The sequence below is a fragment of the Notechis scutatus genome, chromosome Z (genome assembly GCF_049901735.1).
Source record: "Notechis scutatus isolate UNSWTSFEM ecotype Mainland chromosome Z, rNotScu1.2, whole genome shotgun sequence".
NCBI classification, from domain to species: domain Eukaryota; kingdom Metazoa; phylum Chordata; class Lepidosauria; order Squamata; family Elapidae; genus Notechis; species Notechis scutatus.
This window is the reverse complement of record NC_142025.1, coordinates 91,347,299-91,362,745: the sequence shown is the minus strand read 5'-3', so window position 1 is coordinate 91,362,745 and position 15,447 is coordinate 91,347,299. Positions and strand designations below refer to the sequence as shown.

The 15,447-nt window shown below is 36.8% G+C and overlaps 1 protein-coding gene across 7 annotated transcripts in view; it reads left to right on the top strand.

The window, feature by feature from the left end:
- The window catches only part of FBXL20 (F-box and leucine rich repeat protein 20), a 63,708-nt gene that overhangs the window by 14,368 nt on the left and 33,893 nt on the right, over positions 1–15,447 (top strand). For all 7 annotated transcript variants that reach the window (XM_087945765.1, XM_026679743.2, XM_087945767.1 and 4 more), the window contains one exon: positions 4,999–5,060. Coding sequence is in view for 3 of the 7 variants with exons in the window: in XM_026679743.2 (XP_026535528.1) it covers positions 4,999–5,060 (62 nt within the window). In the remaining 4 variants the exon portion in view is untranslated. The remainder of the gene's footprint in view (positions 1–4,998; positions 5,061–15,447) is intronic.

Genomic DNA, 15,447 nt, shown 5'->3' with positions numbered 1-15,447 from the left:
AAGCCATCATCAGTTACAGGCTTAATTTTGATGTAACAGTTATAAAATGTAAAATGCAGATAAATCAAAAGAACTAAAGAATTAAAAGTGATAATTTATATGTAATCCTTAACATGAGTAGAATTGGACCCAAAATTTCTATTGCTAAGCAAGGCAAATGTGAGTTTTGCCCCATTTTAAAACCTTTTTGCACAGTTGTTAATTGAATCGTGATCATGAAGAAAACTTCCTTCATTGACTTTGCTTGTCAAAAGCCAGTTGGGAAGGTTACAAATGGTAACACATGACCCTGAAATAAATAAATGCCAGTTATTTAGTGCTCCAAATTGACCACGGGAATGCTATAATGTTTGTTAGCGTGAAAACCAGTCATAAATCACTTCAAACAGTCCCTAAATGAGTGGTTGTAAATTGAGGACTTACTATATTGAACATCAGTTATTCAGTATTCCGTATAAGCTGTAACAAAATAAGTGGATCTGAGATGAATACTGAGAAAAACCTATTAAGTTCAGACATAATATATTTGTAATACATCTATTAATTAACATCATGACTACATTGTTAACTAATCTTCTTTATTATTAACAATTGTATAAGGATCATTAATAAGTAATTTTGATATCCTTAATTACCAGTCTACACATGTTTACATTTAATTTTTCTCACTGAATTTTTTTTTTGCATTTATGGAATATAATTAGAATTTGGAAATGACCAATAACTCAAGGTAGAAATCACATGCTGCATAAAATTGGTCTCAGTCAGAAGTTTGTTGTATCATTCTGATCCAGCTGAAGTTTCCAATGCTTTTAAGGGAATGTCATGCTGTGATCCAAAGGTTAAAATCTTTTATATCCTCCTCCTTAAATCTGATGAAAATAAGAATAACCATTATGATTGTGTAAAAAAATAGTTGCTTTAATTATTTGTTGTTAATTTTAAAATATTTCTTACTGTGCAAATTAAAAACCCATATGCAAGATCAATACTCCTCAATCTGTCCTGTAGTGATTAAACTCATTTCCTGGTGATTTCATTAACAAATTCACATAGTTTCCTTAGCAACAGTGTGGAGCTGGTGTGTCATTATTTTCTTTTGGCATATGTAGTATTAACAAATAATTATCATTGAAGAAGTAACATTATTGTTAGATGGAATCCAGTGAAGGTATATATCAAAATAAAAAGTTATCTTCTTAATATAGAAAAGCTACTATGTTGAAAGTATTACATTAATCTTTGTTTGCCATACTAATGTATATATATGTGTGTGTGTGTATATATATATATGTATATGTGTGTGTGTATATGTATGTATGTTATTCAGCTTTGTTCGGGTATTTTTCCACGTCACTGTAGTTGTGCTTTTAAAGTTGTAGCAACGTTTCGGCAGAATCTCATCTGCCATCATCAGGCTCCTGTATTGTGTTCGTCAGACGAACACAATACAGAAGCCTGATGATGGCAGATGAGATTCTGCCGAAATGTTGCTACAACTTTAAATATATATATGTATGTATGTATGTATGTATGTATGTATGTATATACCGTGTTTCTCATATAATAAGGCCGGGTCTTTTTTTTTTTTCAGCCCCGAAAAAATGGCTAGGCTGTCTTTTTGGGGGTGACTTAATTCCCCCCCCCCCCTTGCATCTTTGGGCAAGTGGGCAGTGACGGCTTGGATGTTGACCTCGGTGTTGGTGGGGCACTTCGTATCGGGGTCAACACAGGCAGCACCATATCCGGGTGTGCAACAAAAGTACTTCCTAATGGCAAGCCCCCCCACCATTCCCCCCATTTTGCATGTTGTAATATAGGCCTTAATTTGGGGGGAGGGGCTTAATTTCATTTCATGCCTATAAAACCTGCTGGGACTTCCTATTGGGGGAGGCCGTATTGTTGGAGAAACAGGGTATATATATATATATATATATATATATATATATATATATACATACATACATACATACATACATACATACACACACACACATATACATATACATTATATATACATACATACATATACATATACATTATATATATATACATACATATACATATACATACATACACACATACACACATACACACATACACACACACACACACACACACACTGCTCAAAAAAATAAAGGGAACACTTAAACAACACAATGTAACTCCAAGTCAATCACACTTCTGTGAAATCAAACTGTCCACTTGGGTAGCAACTGATTGACAATCAATTTCACACGCTGTTGTGCAAATGGAATAGACAATAAGTGGAAAGCATAGGCAGTTAGCAAGACATCCCCAATAAAGGAATGGTTCTGCAGGTGGTGACCACAGACCACTTCTCAGTTCCTATGCTTTCTGGCTGATGGTTTGGTCACTTTTGAATGCTGACGGTACTGTCACTCTAGTGGTAGCATGAAACGGAGTCTACAACCCACACAAGTGGCTCAGGTAGTGCAGCTCATCCAGGATGCCACATCAATGCGAGCTGTGGCAAGAAGGTTTGCAGTGTCTGTCAGTGTAGTGTCCAGAGCATGGAGGCACTACCAGGAGACAGGCCAGTACATCAGGAGACGTGGAGGAGGCCGTAGGAGGGCAACAACCCAGCATCAGGACCGCTACCTCCGCCTTTGTGCAAGGAGGGACAGGAGGAGCACTGCCAGAGCCCTGCAAAATCACCTCCAGTGGGCCACAAATGTGCATGTGGCTGCTCAAACGGTCAGAAATGAGGGTGGTATGAGGGCCTGACATCCACAGGTGGGGGTTGTGCTTACAGCCCAACACCGTGCAGGATGTTTGGCATTTGCCAGAGAACACCAAGATTAGCAAATTCGCCACTGGTGCCCTGTGCTCTTCACAGATGAAAGCAGGTTCACACTGAGCACATGTGACATGTGACAGGGTCTGGAGATGCCATGGAGAACGTTCTGCTGCCTGCAACATCCTCCAACATGACTAGTTTGGCAGTGGGTCAGTAATGGTGTGGAGTGGCATTTCTTTAGGGGGCTGCACAGCCCTCCATGTGCTCGCCAGAGATAGCCTGACTGCCATTAGGTACCGAGATGAGATCCTCTGACCCCTTGTGAGACCATATGCTGGTGCGGTTAGCCCTGGGTTCCTCCTAATGCAAGACAATGCTAGACCTCATGTGGTTGGAGTGTGTCAGCAGTTCCTGCAAGACAAAGGCATTGATGCTATGGACTGGCCCGCCCGTTCCCCAGACCTGAATCCAATTGAGCACATCTAGGACATCATGTCTTGCTCTATCCACCAACTGCACCACAGACTGTCCAGGAGTTGGGGGATGCTTTAGTCCAGGTGTGGGAGGAGATCCCTCAGGAGACCATCTGCCACCTCATTGGGAGCATGCCCAGGCGTTGTAGGGAGGTCATACAGGCACGTGGAGGCCACACACACTACTGAGCCTCATTTTGACTTGTTTTAAGGACATTACATCAAAGTTGGATCAGCCTGTAGTGTTTTTTTCCACTTTAATTTTGAGTGTAACTCCAAATCCAGACCTCCATGGGTTGCTAAATTTGATTTCCATTGATCATTTTTGTGTGATTTTGTTGTCAGCACATTCAACTATGTAATGAACGAAGTATTTAATAATATTTCATTCATTCAGATCTAGGATGTCTTATTTTTGTGTTCCCTTTATTTTTTTGAGCAGTGTGTGTGTGTGTGTATATATATATATATATATATATATCAATATCAATCATGTTTGATGTAGTCTGACTGGAGCCCAGTTACTCCTCCTCCAGAACCATCAAATTTCCAATTTACTGGAACATTTGTTTTACAAAACTGAAACATCAGTATTAAACATGCTGGTCTTTATCTTATACAGTATATGCTTTAAAAATAATAATAAACCATTCTCAAGTTTTGTTATAAATTATATATGGATTTGCTTATATGCTTAATGTTTATTTTGGTTTTCTTAATATTTAGAAAATAAAGAAGGATTTAATAGCAGTGCCAGTCCACTAGAACAGTCTTACCATGGAGATCATACTGGCACCATCCCTGAGTGCATATAGGAAGATCTTGAAGAAAGAAATGTTCTGAAGAGAGCATTTCAACCTGCCTGAGTCATCTTTTATATTGTTTTGTAGTGATTTTTTTATTTCTTGTTATTTTATATTTTATTTTGCAAAATTTTGTTTCTATTTTTAGATTTATTGTGGACATTTTAAACATTTCATAACAGAAAGACATTTGCTTTCTGTTATATCAGCCACCAGAACCATGTATAGTTCTACTGCACATCCACTGGAAATCTTTCTTACCTGCTGACATAGACGTGTTGAAATTCCGAGTAGTAGCTAGACTCATCTCTACTTAAACTGATAGTGTTTGCCAAATTGTATGCATTCAGACAAAGTTTGGGGACATAATTTGGCAAGGCAAAATATATGTTGAAATACCCAAAGAGATCAATTTTGAATACAATGTTAGAATTAACAAATCACATGACCCAGTATTTTCAAGATTATTTGGACAGATGTTTGATCTCAATTTCTGGGAATGCACCATTGCTTCATGATCATAGTCCGTCTGCCCAAAAAGAATAATTTTATCTTAAAGGAAAACAAAGCCTATTCCACTGGTATAATACAAAATAAATGTTACTTAGACTCAGTAACTTGTGTCTAACATGCACATATCTATATGCTCTGGCAGAAAAAAAAGAATAGCCTGAGATGAGGGGGGAATAGTGTTCTTGGTTCCAGTGTTATTACAGAGATTAAAAAATAAGTATAGTATAATTTAAAATGATACATAGTCCCAGCCATTCAATAGGATTGCAGCATATTTCCAAATTACTTTTCAAAATAAATGTACAAACATAATATCTAAAAGCTGTCAATCCAATCTGATTTAAAAACAACTTTTTTGTGCAAAAGTGCCATATTGATTTTGTTTTAAGGATATGGTCTATAATGAAAATACAGAAGACTTGATGTGTGTTCTGCTTTTATTTTGTAGATGTTCTCAAATAATGATGAAGCTGTGATCAACAAAAAGCTTCCCAAAGAGTTGCTTCTTCGGTAAGATGCCTTCTGTTTTATTCAAAGATTGAGCACAGATTTAACTAACATGAGAGTAAAGCAAGATGCTAGCTGACTGCAAACAACTCCAAAGCCTAGATGCTGGAATCTGGAAAGCTACATTCCCAAACCTCTTGAATCATTTGCTTTATCAAACTAGTTCTGCTACATGCAGTGCAGCGTTTCAACAGATTTAGAAAAGGGCTGCTTTCAAGGTGGTTTGGCACAGTTAAAACTTAGTGTCCTAGCCCCTTCATAAGGAGTCATAACTTAAGGAGCAACATTATGATGATGAGCAACATTTTAAACCTATTTACAAACATCAGAGCAAGTGTATTGAAATGAAGGTATTTCTAAAATAGCATGGGAAATTGCTACGTTTGTTTCAGATTTCCCCCAAAAAGTCATATAGACAAATGATCTTCAAGCTATTCTTTAACATGCTCAACTATCTGTCCAGATTCAAATTTTCCCCCAACAGATTGTATTAACCTTTTCTACTGTTTAGAGAAAAGAGAAGTGTTCCATATTTGGAAAGGGTGTAGAAAGCTACTATTATGGAAATAATCTTGATATTTCTCTTTGTTCAACAATTGCAGAACTGTAGGTCTAGAACAAAACCCACAGATTTTAGCATTGGTTTTAGCATTCCAGTTTAAGTTTTGTGAAAGGAAATGTCTGATCCTAGTTTTTGTTTTTGTTAGCCTGTTAACTGTTCATCCTTTCTCATGCTTTCAAGTGCCAGCATTATGGTAATCTAAATAAGGAAAAGGAAGGTAAAATTTGTCTTAAAAATATAATGTCCATTTCATCATTTAAGACAGAAAGAAAGAAGTAGCATTTTTACCCTTAATATTGTTCCTAAATGTCAATTTAAATCAGTAGCCAATAAAAACCATCAAGTAAAAAAATGTTTGAGTATTTTAATTATTGATCTTTGAGAGGAAGAATACAATAAGTATATCTAGGTTTTAAGATATTTCAGGCAAGGATTCCCTTTCACCTCTCTGGATTTCCCATCTTGATTAAAATATAAGCTAAGGAGCTATTTCATTGCACTCATATCAGGAAATTAGACCAGGTCCTTTTGGTTTTTGCATTAGTATATATTTTTTTCTACTTCTTGCTTCTACATCTAAGTACTTTTTCTTGCTTCTTAAGATGAACCTCTTTCTGTTTTACTATGAACTCAGCTTCTGCTTTTTGTTATTTACTCTGTTCCCATTCCCATAATTTTTCCTCTCAGTTTCCTTTCTTTCAGCTTGCTTTTTCTCCGTATTAATTTGTATTTAAATCATTCCCTTTGCTGCCTTTAAATACTCATTTATTTGATTGCTCCCTATCTGAACAATGCTTTCAATCAAATTCTTGTTTCTTCCTGATAAAAGTAATTCCAAGGTAAAAGTCACTATTCTGATATCTTCCTTCTTCCTTTCATTATCTTCCCAGGGCTTCCTAAAAGAACCAATTTTATAGCTTTTTCTAAATCCCAGTGGGGTGGGGTATCTGGAATACAGGGAAAGTGTTGTTCCAAAGAATATAGGCATCAGTTGGTAAGAGAGTCATTCTTCCTGAACTTATTAGATAGCAATTACAATTGGGAGTAGGTAGTCGATACCTGGGTCTTGAACTGTGTAGGATTTTGAAGTTGAAAATTTGCACATTAAATTGCACTCAGAAATCAGCTGGTAACTGGTCAGCACAATTAAATGTAATGCTGTTATATGGGTGAAAGGATATGCCTTTAACTATTCAAAGTGCTTTGTTCTGGATGAACTTCTGAGAACCCAATCTATATAGTCCAAACTGTGACCAAAGCTTGAATGTTCTTGACGGATCATAAGTGGCACACAGGGTAGAATTTGGAAAGGCTCTTTTAGTCACATCAGTACTGAGCAAGAAGCAATGAGTCAAAAGGGCCCACACATTATGAACCAATTTGGTATGGTAGCATGACTCCATCCAGTATTAGAAGTGGGATTTTCCTGAAATTGGATGGCTTCCAAAGCCAAACCCACTCTATCATGCTAGGATTGGGCCTAAATATTTTTCTTCATCTGGACCCAAACAGCTTCCAGACATAGAATAACCTCTTGACTTCATTTGTTCATATAGAGTTGATTATTTTTGTTATAATTTCATATTCATGTCCAATGCTATTTGCCTCTAGAAGAAAAAATCATAATTTTTAGAAATCTTATGGATCTTCAAGGCACTTACAATGTGTAATCATTTTCATCTCCCATACACTACCTGACAATGAAAGAGTTTTGTGTAGTCAGAACAAAAGAAGGGATTTTCAAAAAAAAAAAATTCAAGCTACAGAATCTGTTGGTTAAAAATAAATTCCTGGAAATCCTGATCCACAGCCAAAGCTATAGTGCTAGAAAATTGGCTGCTTATAATCTTAGAATACAGTTTGAAAAATCTCAGTCTAAAGAACCGTACTAAAAATTGCACTATATAGCAATAGGAAATCATCCAAATCAGTTTTGTCACATGAAAATTTTTGCTGTCTGATGCCAAGATCTGCCAGTGGAATAGTGAGATATGATAATTAAAGGGGTTAGATCAGGTTGAGAGTAATTCTAAGCAATTTCCAACACTTTAAATCCTGTAGAATCTCCAGAAGAACAATCCCTTCTTCTGGACTAGATAAGGAGATCACCCGAGATTTAGCTAGACTAACGACAGCTCATCCTCAGCAGATGGCAGCACCTAGTGAACCTTGCTCCTCTCACAAAAGTTGAACATGGTCAAACTTGATTAGCAAAGACATCTGTGTATCCCATAGATTGAATCGCACTCATTTCTATTGTTAAGTTTACAATACTGTTGTAAGCCCAGGTCTGTTCATTAGAACTAGGGATCAACAGTCTATTTCTAATAATTATCATTATACATTTACTCATGTCCATTCTGATTAGCTTCCATATTATATTTATTTTAAAAAATGCATACAAAATATGACAGAAAAATGTTAATCAGTTTGTAAGATGTTAATTTATTAATTTAAAGATAATAGTTTTAGTAAATGGGATGTTTTCATTCATTTCATTCATCCAGGCTTTAAATAATCAGGATCACATGTCTCTTTAAGACTACCCCTTTAAAAATCTTTTTTTTTTCAATCAGATACGATTCTCACAAACGTGTAGTAGATGACCATATTTAGTGTAACACAAAAGCAGAATAGCAAATTAGATAGCATACGTTCTACTGATCAGTCTATAATCAGTCTTTTGTGATTCCAGTCTGGTAATGATACTGCAGACTTTCTGGGTATACCAGTTTTATATTCTCATTAATTACTCAGCATAGACAGTTTCTTTAGAGTGAATAACAGAATAGCAATCTTCATTTTTTTAAGTGTGAGCAATAGATTCCAATGTGAGACCTAGGTGCTGATTAGCAAAAAGTTACAAATCCATTAGCTCTGGCTCAGAAAAAGTCTATTTCACATTATAGAATTAAGGAACTAATTTAAACTGCTTTGTTACTGTGACTTGGCTACTTAAAGAGCAGCACTTGGATTGCCTTTACTTGCTATAGAGTGGAATAATTAGTATTTAAAATTAGTTTGCTTATTGGCTATCAACATTTATATTTCTATTATATTATATAAGTCATTGTTTCTGGCTTTTAAAATGTGCTTGTTCCCATTTAATGTTACAGCATATGAATATTAAAAATATGTATTAATAGGACTCTGCTTTCTAGAACATATTGTTGACGGATAGAATTCATTTGTTTCAGATGTGGAAAATAAATAGCCATGATGCAAATCAAAACTCAGAGTTTAATCCTCTAGAGCAGGGGTGTCACAAGACCCGGGGCCTGGATCTGGCCTCCGGGATGCTTAGATCTGGTCCGCGGGGCCACCCTGGTGCCTCTGTGACCAAAAATGGAGCCTGGTGGTGGTGCCTCTGTGACCAAAAATGGATGTGGTGCCTCTGTGACCAAAAATGGAGCCTGGGGGGACATGGGAGGCCCATCCAAGCTCCATTTTTGCTGGCAGAGGGCTGCAGGAGGCCATCGCAGCTGAAAACAGAAGCCCATTTTTGCTGAGGAGTGCTCGAGCCACCACAGGTGCCCCCAACATGAGTGACATCAAGCTGGCCATGTCCACCCCAGCCCCTGAGGTTAAAAACCACCCCGATGCAGCCCTTTATAAAATTGAGTTTGACACCCCTGCTCTAGACAGATGCTTTGAAGATTAAATACACATTGGAACTCATCTGAAATTCTCTATTGCTGTTTATTTAATTCAGAAATTGATTCGAGTGATCTGCAAGATTCAGTCTTGCAGATCATCCAAAACCACCTATTTGCATGTCAATCTTAATATACTTTGGATCATAGTCTCGGTTAACCTTGATCAGCTTTCTGTTACATTTTTAAAACTATTACATAAGTTATCATCTTAATGAACTGGTTGGCTGTGGGAGCTGATGAATTTATTATTGCATTGTCCTTTGTCTTTCCATATGAAAGACAATTGTCCTATATTTATCTATGATTTTTATACATGAACTCTAATGTTGCACTCACACAAAATCCATCTAGTCTAGTACTTTGCTTCCCCAACAGACAACCAGATGTTTCTGTGAAGCAATAAAGAAATGTCCTTTAAAATAATTATTATTATAGTAGTCTTAGTATTTTTTTGTGTTTAGCAAATTTTTCTGTATGTCATAGGACTTGGAAAGAGGACAACATACTATATCTTGCTGTCAGTTTTGAAAGTAACTAAGCATTTAGTGTATTCTTTGAGTTACATTTTGCGTCTAAATACAGATCTGTTCCTTATGCAAGCATTTCTGAGTTTTAACCAACAACGGTTTTCAAGATGGTTGCGCACATGGATGCTGCAGCTGGCTGCTCCTTCTTTCAGTGTATGGTGTGTATGATTCTGTGTGTGTTTTGGATCCTTTCCTTGATTGAATCCTGTGGGGCAAGGGGCATCTATAGTTGGCAAGCTTTGTTAGAAATTGGACTGAAATGTGAAAAGGCTGTTACGGATGATTTTATACATTCTCATAATATACCGAAGGAAGCAGCTAGGACCCTGAGGGAGTCATGGATCATTATCCCTGTAGGAAGGAGGAAGAGGCAGAGAAAGAGGAACAAGAAGGGGAAGAGAGAATGCCATGCTGGGGTTCTCTTTAGGCTGAGTAAGTTTCCACACAAGCCTTCAATTGCAAGTATATTTCTTACCAATGCAAGATCTCTGTCTAACAAAATGGATGAATTAAGGCTACAGATTGCAAAGACTAAATTCATCAAGAACTGCTGTGTTTTGCTAATCAGAGAAACTTGGGTTCATTCACTCATTCCAGATGCAGCTGTTGAGCTGGAAGGCTACATAGCTTACCGGCAGAACAGGAGTAGAGATTCTTGCAAGAGCAAAGGGGAAGGTTTAAGCCTTTATGTGAACAAAAGCTGGTGTATCAATATAGAGACTGTAGACAGCCACTGCTCCATGGATCTGGAGTATATGACTCTTAAATGTAGACCCATATATCTTCCACAGGAATTCAGCATGGTTTTGATTACTGCAGTCTGTATTCCACCTGATGCCAATACTACCACAGTTTTGGGATTCTTGTATAACATTGTTAGTAATCAGCGGAATACCTATCCTGATGCTGTGCATATCATAGCGGGGGACTTTAATAAGCTGATTTAAAAGCAGTGCTCCCTAAATTCTATCAGCATGTTAAGTGTGCTACTAGAGGAGCAAACATATTGGACAAAGTATATACCAACATCAAACATGGCTGTAAGGTTATACAATTACCACATTTGGGACAATCGGACCATATGTCACTGTTTTTAGCACTAGCATACATACCTCTTAGGAGATAGGCTCTCCCTATAATAAGGACAGTAAAATCTTGGCCAGAAGATACTTCCCAATAACTTGTTTTGAGAACACAAATTGGGACATCTTTTACCACCCTGACGTAGAGGAGCACACTGCAACTGTTCTGTGCTATATTAGACACTGCAAGATACTACCACTATGGATAAATGTATTAGGATCTATCCCAATCAGAAACTCTGGATGATCAAGGAAATCCAGCACCTCTTGCGTGACAGGACCAATCCCCCCCGCCACCCCCTTACCTGCACTGCGCCTCACAACTGATTTTTCGGCTGGTTTGAGGCCTTTTTTGGCCTTCCAGAGCCTTGAAAAAAGCCTCTTCAGGCCGAATAATAGCCCATTTCGTCATTTCCTATAATATGAAACAGGACTATTATTCGGCCTGCAAAGCCTGCAGAGGCTTTTTTCAAGCCTCTGGGAGGCCGAAAAAGGCCTCAAACCAGCCAAAAAAACAGCTGTGAGGCGTGCACATGCATAGTGAGGTAAGGTTGCCTGCAGCTTGCATGCTGGCACAAATGGCTCTGCATGCCACCTGTGGCACGCGTACCATAGGTTCGCTCGCCATCATGGCTCTATATTCTTTATGTGCATGACTGCATTCCCACTCACGCTAGTAATACCATTACTAAATTTGCAGATGATACAACAGTGGTGGGACTTATCCCCGGGGGAGATGAGTCTGCCTACTGAGATGAGGTGGGCCGGTTGCTTTTGTGGTGTGGAGACAATAACTTGGTCCTCAACACCAATAAGACCAAGGAGCTTATAGTGGACTATAGAAGGAACACATCAGACATCCAGCCCTTGCTTATCAATGGAGACCGTGGGGGAGCCAGTTTTAAGTTTCTGGGTGTTACCATAAAAGAGGACCTGACCTGGGGTGCTCACATTGTAGCACTGGTCAAAAGAACCCAGCAGAGATTACCTGAGTCTTCTCAGAAAATAACAACTGAATGAAAAACTGCTGGTGACCTTCTACCGCTGTACCATAGAGAGTATCTTAACTTACTGCATCTCTGTATGGCTTGCCAATTGCACAGTGGCAGATAGGAAAGCACGCCAGAGGGTTAATGTCATTGCCCAGAAGATCATTGGTTGCCCTCTTCCCTCTTTGGAAGAGCTTTAAGAAAGTCCTGCTGCTTTAAGAAAGTTCAAGACATTCTTAAAGATCCATCTCATCCTGGGCAACCTTTTTTGGAACTATTACCATCTGGCAGACAGTACAGAATAATAAAAACAAGGACAAACAGTCTGAAAAATAGCTTCTATCTCAGGGCAATAGCTCTGTTGAATTCTACTATATAGTGCAGTGTTGGTGTGGTGTCGGGATTTTCAATTCAATGTGTGGATTGTGAAGGATGTGTGTTTGTTTATTTTCATGGTCATGGTGTGCACTGAAGATGGTGTTTGATTTCGTTGTAGGAGGTGCAATGACAATAAACTAAACTAAACTAAAACTACTGGCCTGTAGATTTTTTTAAAAAACAGCTTAGATAGTGCTGTGCTACCTAGATGTTGAGTATTTGATTTTATAATCAAATTCTCATGAAAGTCTTCTTTTTTTCCTATCCAAAAAATTACAGTTAATTTAATTTTTTTATAATTAATCCAGTTATACTTAAATATATTCTCTCTGATATCAGCCCATTTTATCACCACATTTCTATAGTAAATGGAGGATTTGGAAAAGGATTTAGAACCTGAGCCTCAATAGTATATAGTATGTAGCAACTTACTATAGAACTTTTGCCTTTTGGAGTGTTTTTTGTCTGTGTGTGTGTGTGTGTGTGTGTGTGTGTGTGTAAGTAAAGCTATACATTTGATACTATAATAAAGAATATTTTCAGAAATGCATCTGATGGAAATAAAATGAAGACTGGCTCTCAAACCTCTTCATTCTAAAATTTTGAAGCAAACTATTACTTATGAAAGCATATTCGACAATAAATTAGTTTGGAAAGTCAGTACTGTAAAATCTTTCTGCAGATCAAATCAACTTTGACTTTAGGAATACTTCTTAACAAATTTAACAATGCTTTCTGGATTCTGTGTTTTTGAGAACTTATATGAAACATAAGAAATAGCTTTGAGAATTAGAAGCTTCTTGCATGCAAGCTGTGAAAATTTATTAATGCAAATTAGCACACAAGATTTTGAAAGAGAGCTTTATCCAGAGGATTGCCTTATAAGTAAGCTTTAGTTTCTACAAGACAAAGACTGGTTTGTTTTCATACAGAATTATTGCATAAGTAGTTGTTTCTGGATTTTCTTAATAGCAAAAAATGTCTTGGCATTTCATGTATGGGGGTGTCAAGCAAAAAGCATTATATTTTTCTCCATTTATTTGCAATAGGTGTTCAGTGGGTGACTTCCAGTTTTGATGACTTAGGAATATTTTGATGATTTTGATTTTAATGATTATGAATCTTTCCCTAGGCCTGACACTGAAAGCTTGTTGTTTGACATGCACTAGAAAGCCAAGAAGACAGTATTGGCATCTGTTCAGCATCTTCTTTCTTTTACACATTGGTGGCAATTATACACTTTTGTTAGAAATGGGAAAGTATGAATAATAGTACTAGCAGTTAACTGGTACTATTCTAGAATATAACTAGAATCTCATTGATATGCTGTAGTATCATATGCATTATATAGCATTAAATAAAGTTGTGACCTATCAAACTTTACTTGGTCATTATACCTAAATCCATTCTGTAAAGATATTGTAGTTGATTTTCTGGGTACAAGAGCAATAGCACTTAGACTTATATACTGCTTTATAGTGCTTTACAGCCCTCTCTAAGCAGTTACAGAGTCAGCCTATTGCCCCCAACAATCTGAGTCCTCATTTTACCCACCTCGGAAGGATAGAAGACTGAGTCAACCTTGAGCCTGGTGGGATTTGAACTGCCAAATTGTAGGCAGCTGGTTGCAGCAGAAGTAGCTTGCAGTACTGCACTGTAACTACTGCGCCACAGAGGCTCCACAAACTACAATTATTTAAAAGCTAAAGTTTACAGTTCAATATATCCAAAAACAGTATCTTAGATAATTTTGATTTGGTTTTATGCTCCATCCGTTAGAAAATAGGTGGAAGGCAAAAGTAGTTAAAAACTGAAAGTGCTCCAAAGATTTTAGTTCCTTGGCGTTTTTCCTGAACTAAGCCTCCTGCTGCAAACAACCTAGCAATAGGAATCTGACCCTGCACCTGCAGGAATACACTAGGAAGAAGAAGATCACAGTAGATATTTGTAATATCTCTTGTTGGTTGTGAGTAGGCAATTCTTCCTGACAGGGAATAAAGTTTTGCTCAGAAAGTTATTACCCAAATTCACTAAGTTATATATGATACTTCTTTCTTCTTTTGGGGTACTCTTTTTTCCTACTTGCCCTCAAATTTCTGGCAATATATATTCCATCAGTGGGTCTGATACAAAGGTATGGTGGTGTAGTTACATTGGCCAAATACTAGGAGGCTATGAAGATGTCCAAATAGTTTATTAATTTGTTAAATTAATATGCAGCCCATTTCACTATTAAGCAACGCTGTTGTTCACATTGATTTTTGCTAAGTTTGCTGTTACAGTAACAGTGTAGTTACAGTGATCAGTCTGCCCATAAGGAAAGCAAGATATTCTTTGGGTCCATGATAAAGCTATCAACCTTTTGGAAAGAAGATAATTTGGGTTCAATGCCTGAATATTCTGTTTAGAATTATTTGGTGGTTGAATTCACACATTGTTGTAACCTTTTTTTAAAATTTTGTTGGTTTTTAAAAACAAACAAAAACAAACAAAACATAAAAACATCAAGCTATCTTCCATAGGTGTACATACAGTGTGCCGGTTGGTTTACAAATTGTTTTGTGCTTCCATTTCGTAGTCTTCAATTACAATTACATTACATGTAATCTCATATTGTCAATCAAAAATTAAATACCTTAGCATTATTAATCATTTGACTATATTTTTATTCATTCATGTTTTACAAGATAACCATAATTTACTTAATTTATTTTATAACAGTTCATATTATCATCCCAAATCTATCCTAAAATCATTTTGTAGTTATAATAAGAAAGAAGTACATCTTTATATATTTATTATTTTCTAAAAATCTACATATTTCATTACTGTACATTGTTGTCTAACCAAGATCCCAAATTTTATAAAATTGTTTATCCTCTTGTTCTCTAATTTCAAATGTCAATCTACTCATTTCAGCACATTCCAATATTTTCTTAATGATTTCCTCCTGTGATGGTATTTTCTCATTTTTCCAGTTTTTAGCAAATACAATCCTAGCCGCTGTTAATACATTTACAATCAGGTATTTTAAGTCTTTACTTTATATTTCAGGTAAAATTCCCAATAAAAATATCTCTGGTTTCAAATCTATATGTTTTTTCGTCATTTTTTCCAACCACATGTGGATTTTAGTCCAGTATTTTTTAGCATCCGCACAAGTCCACCACATATGGTAATATGAGCCAGGTGTCTG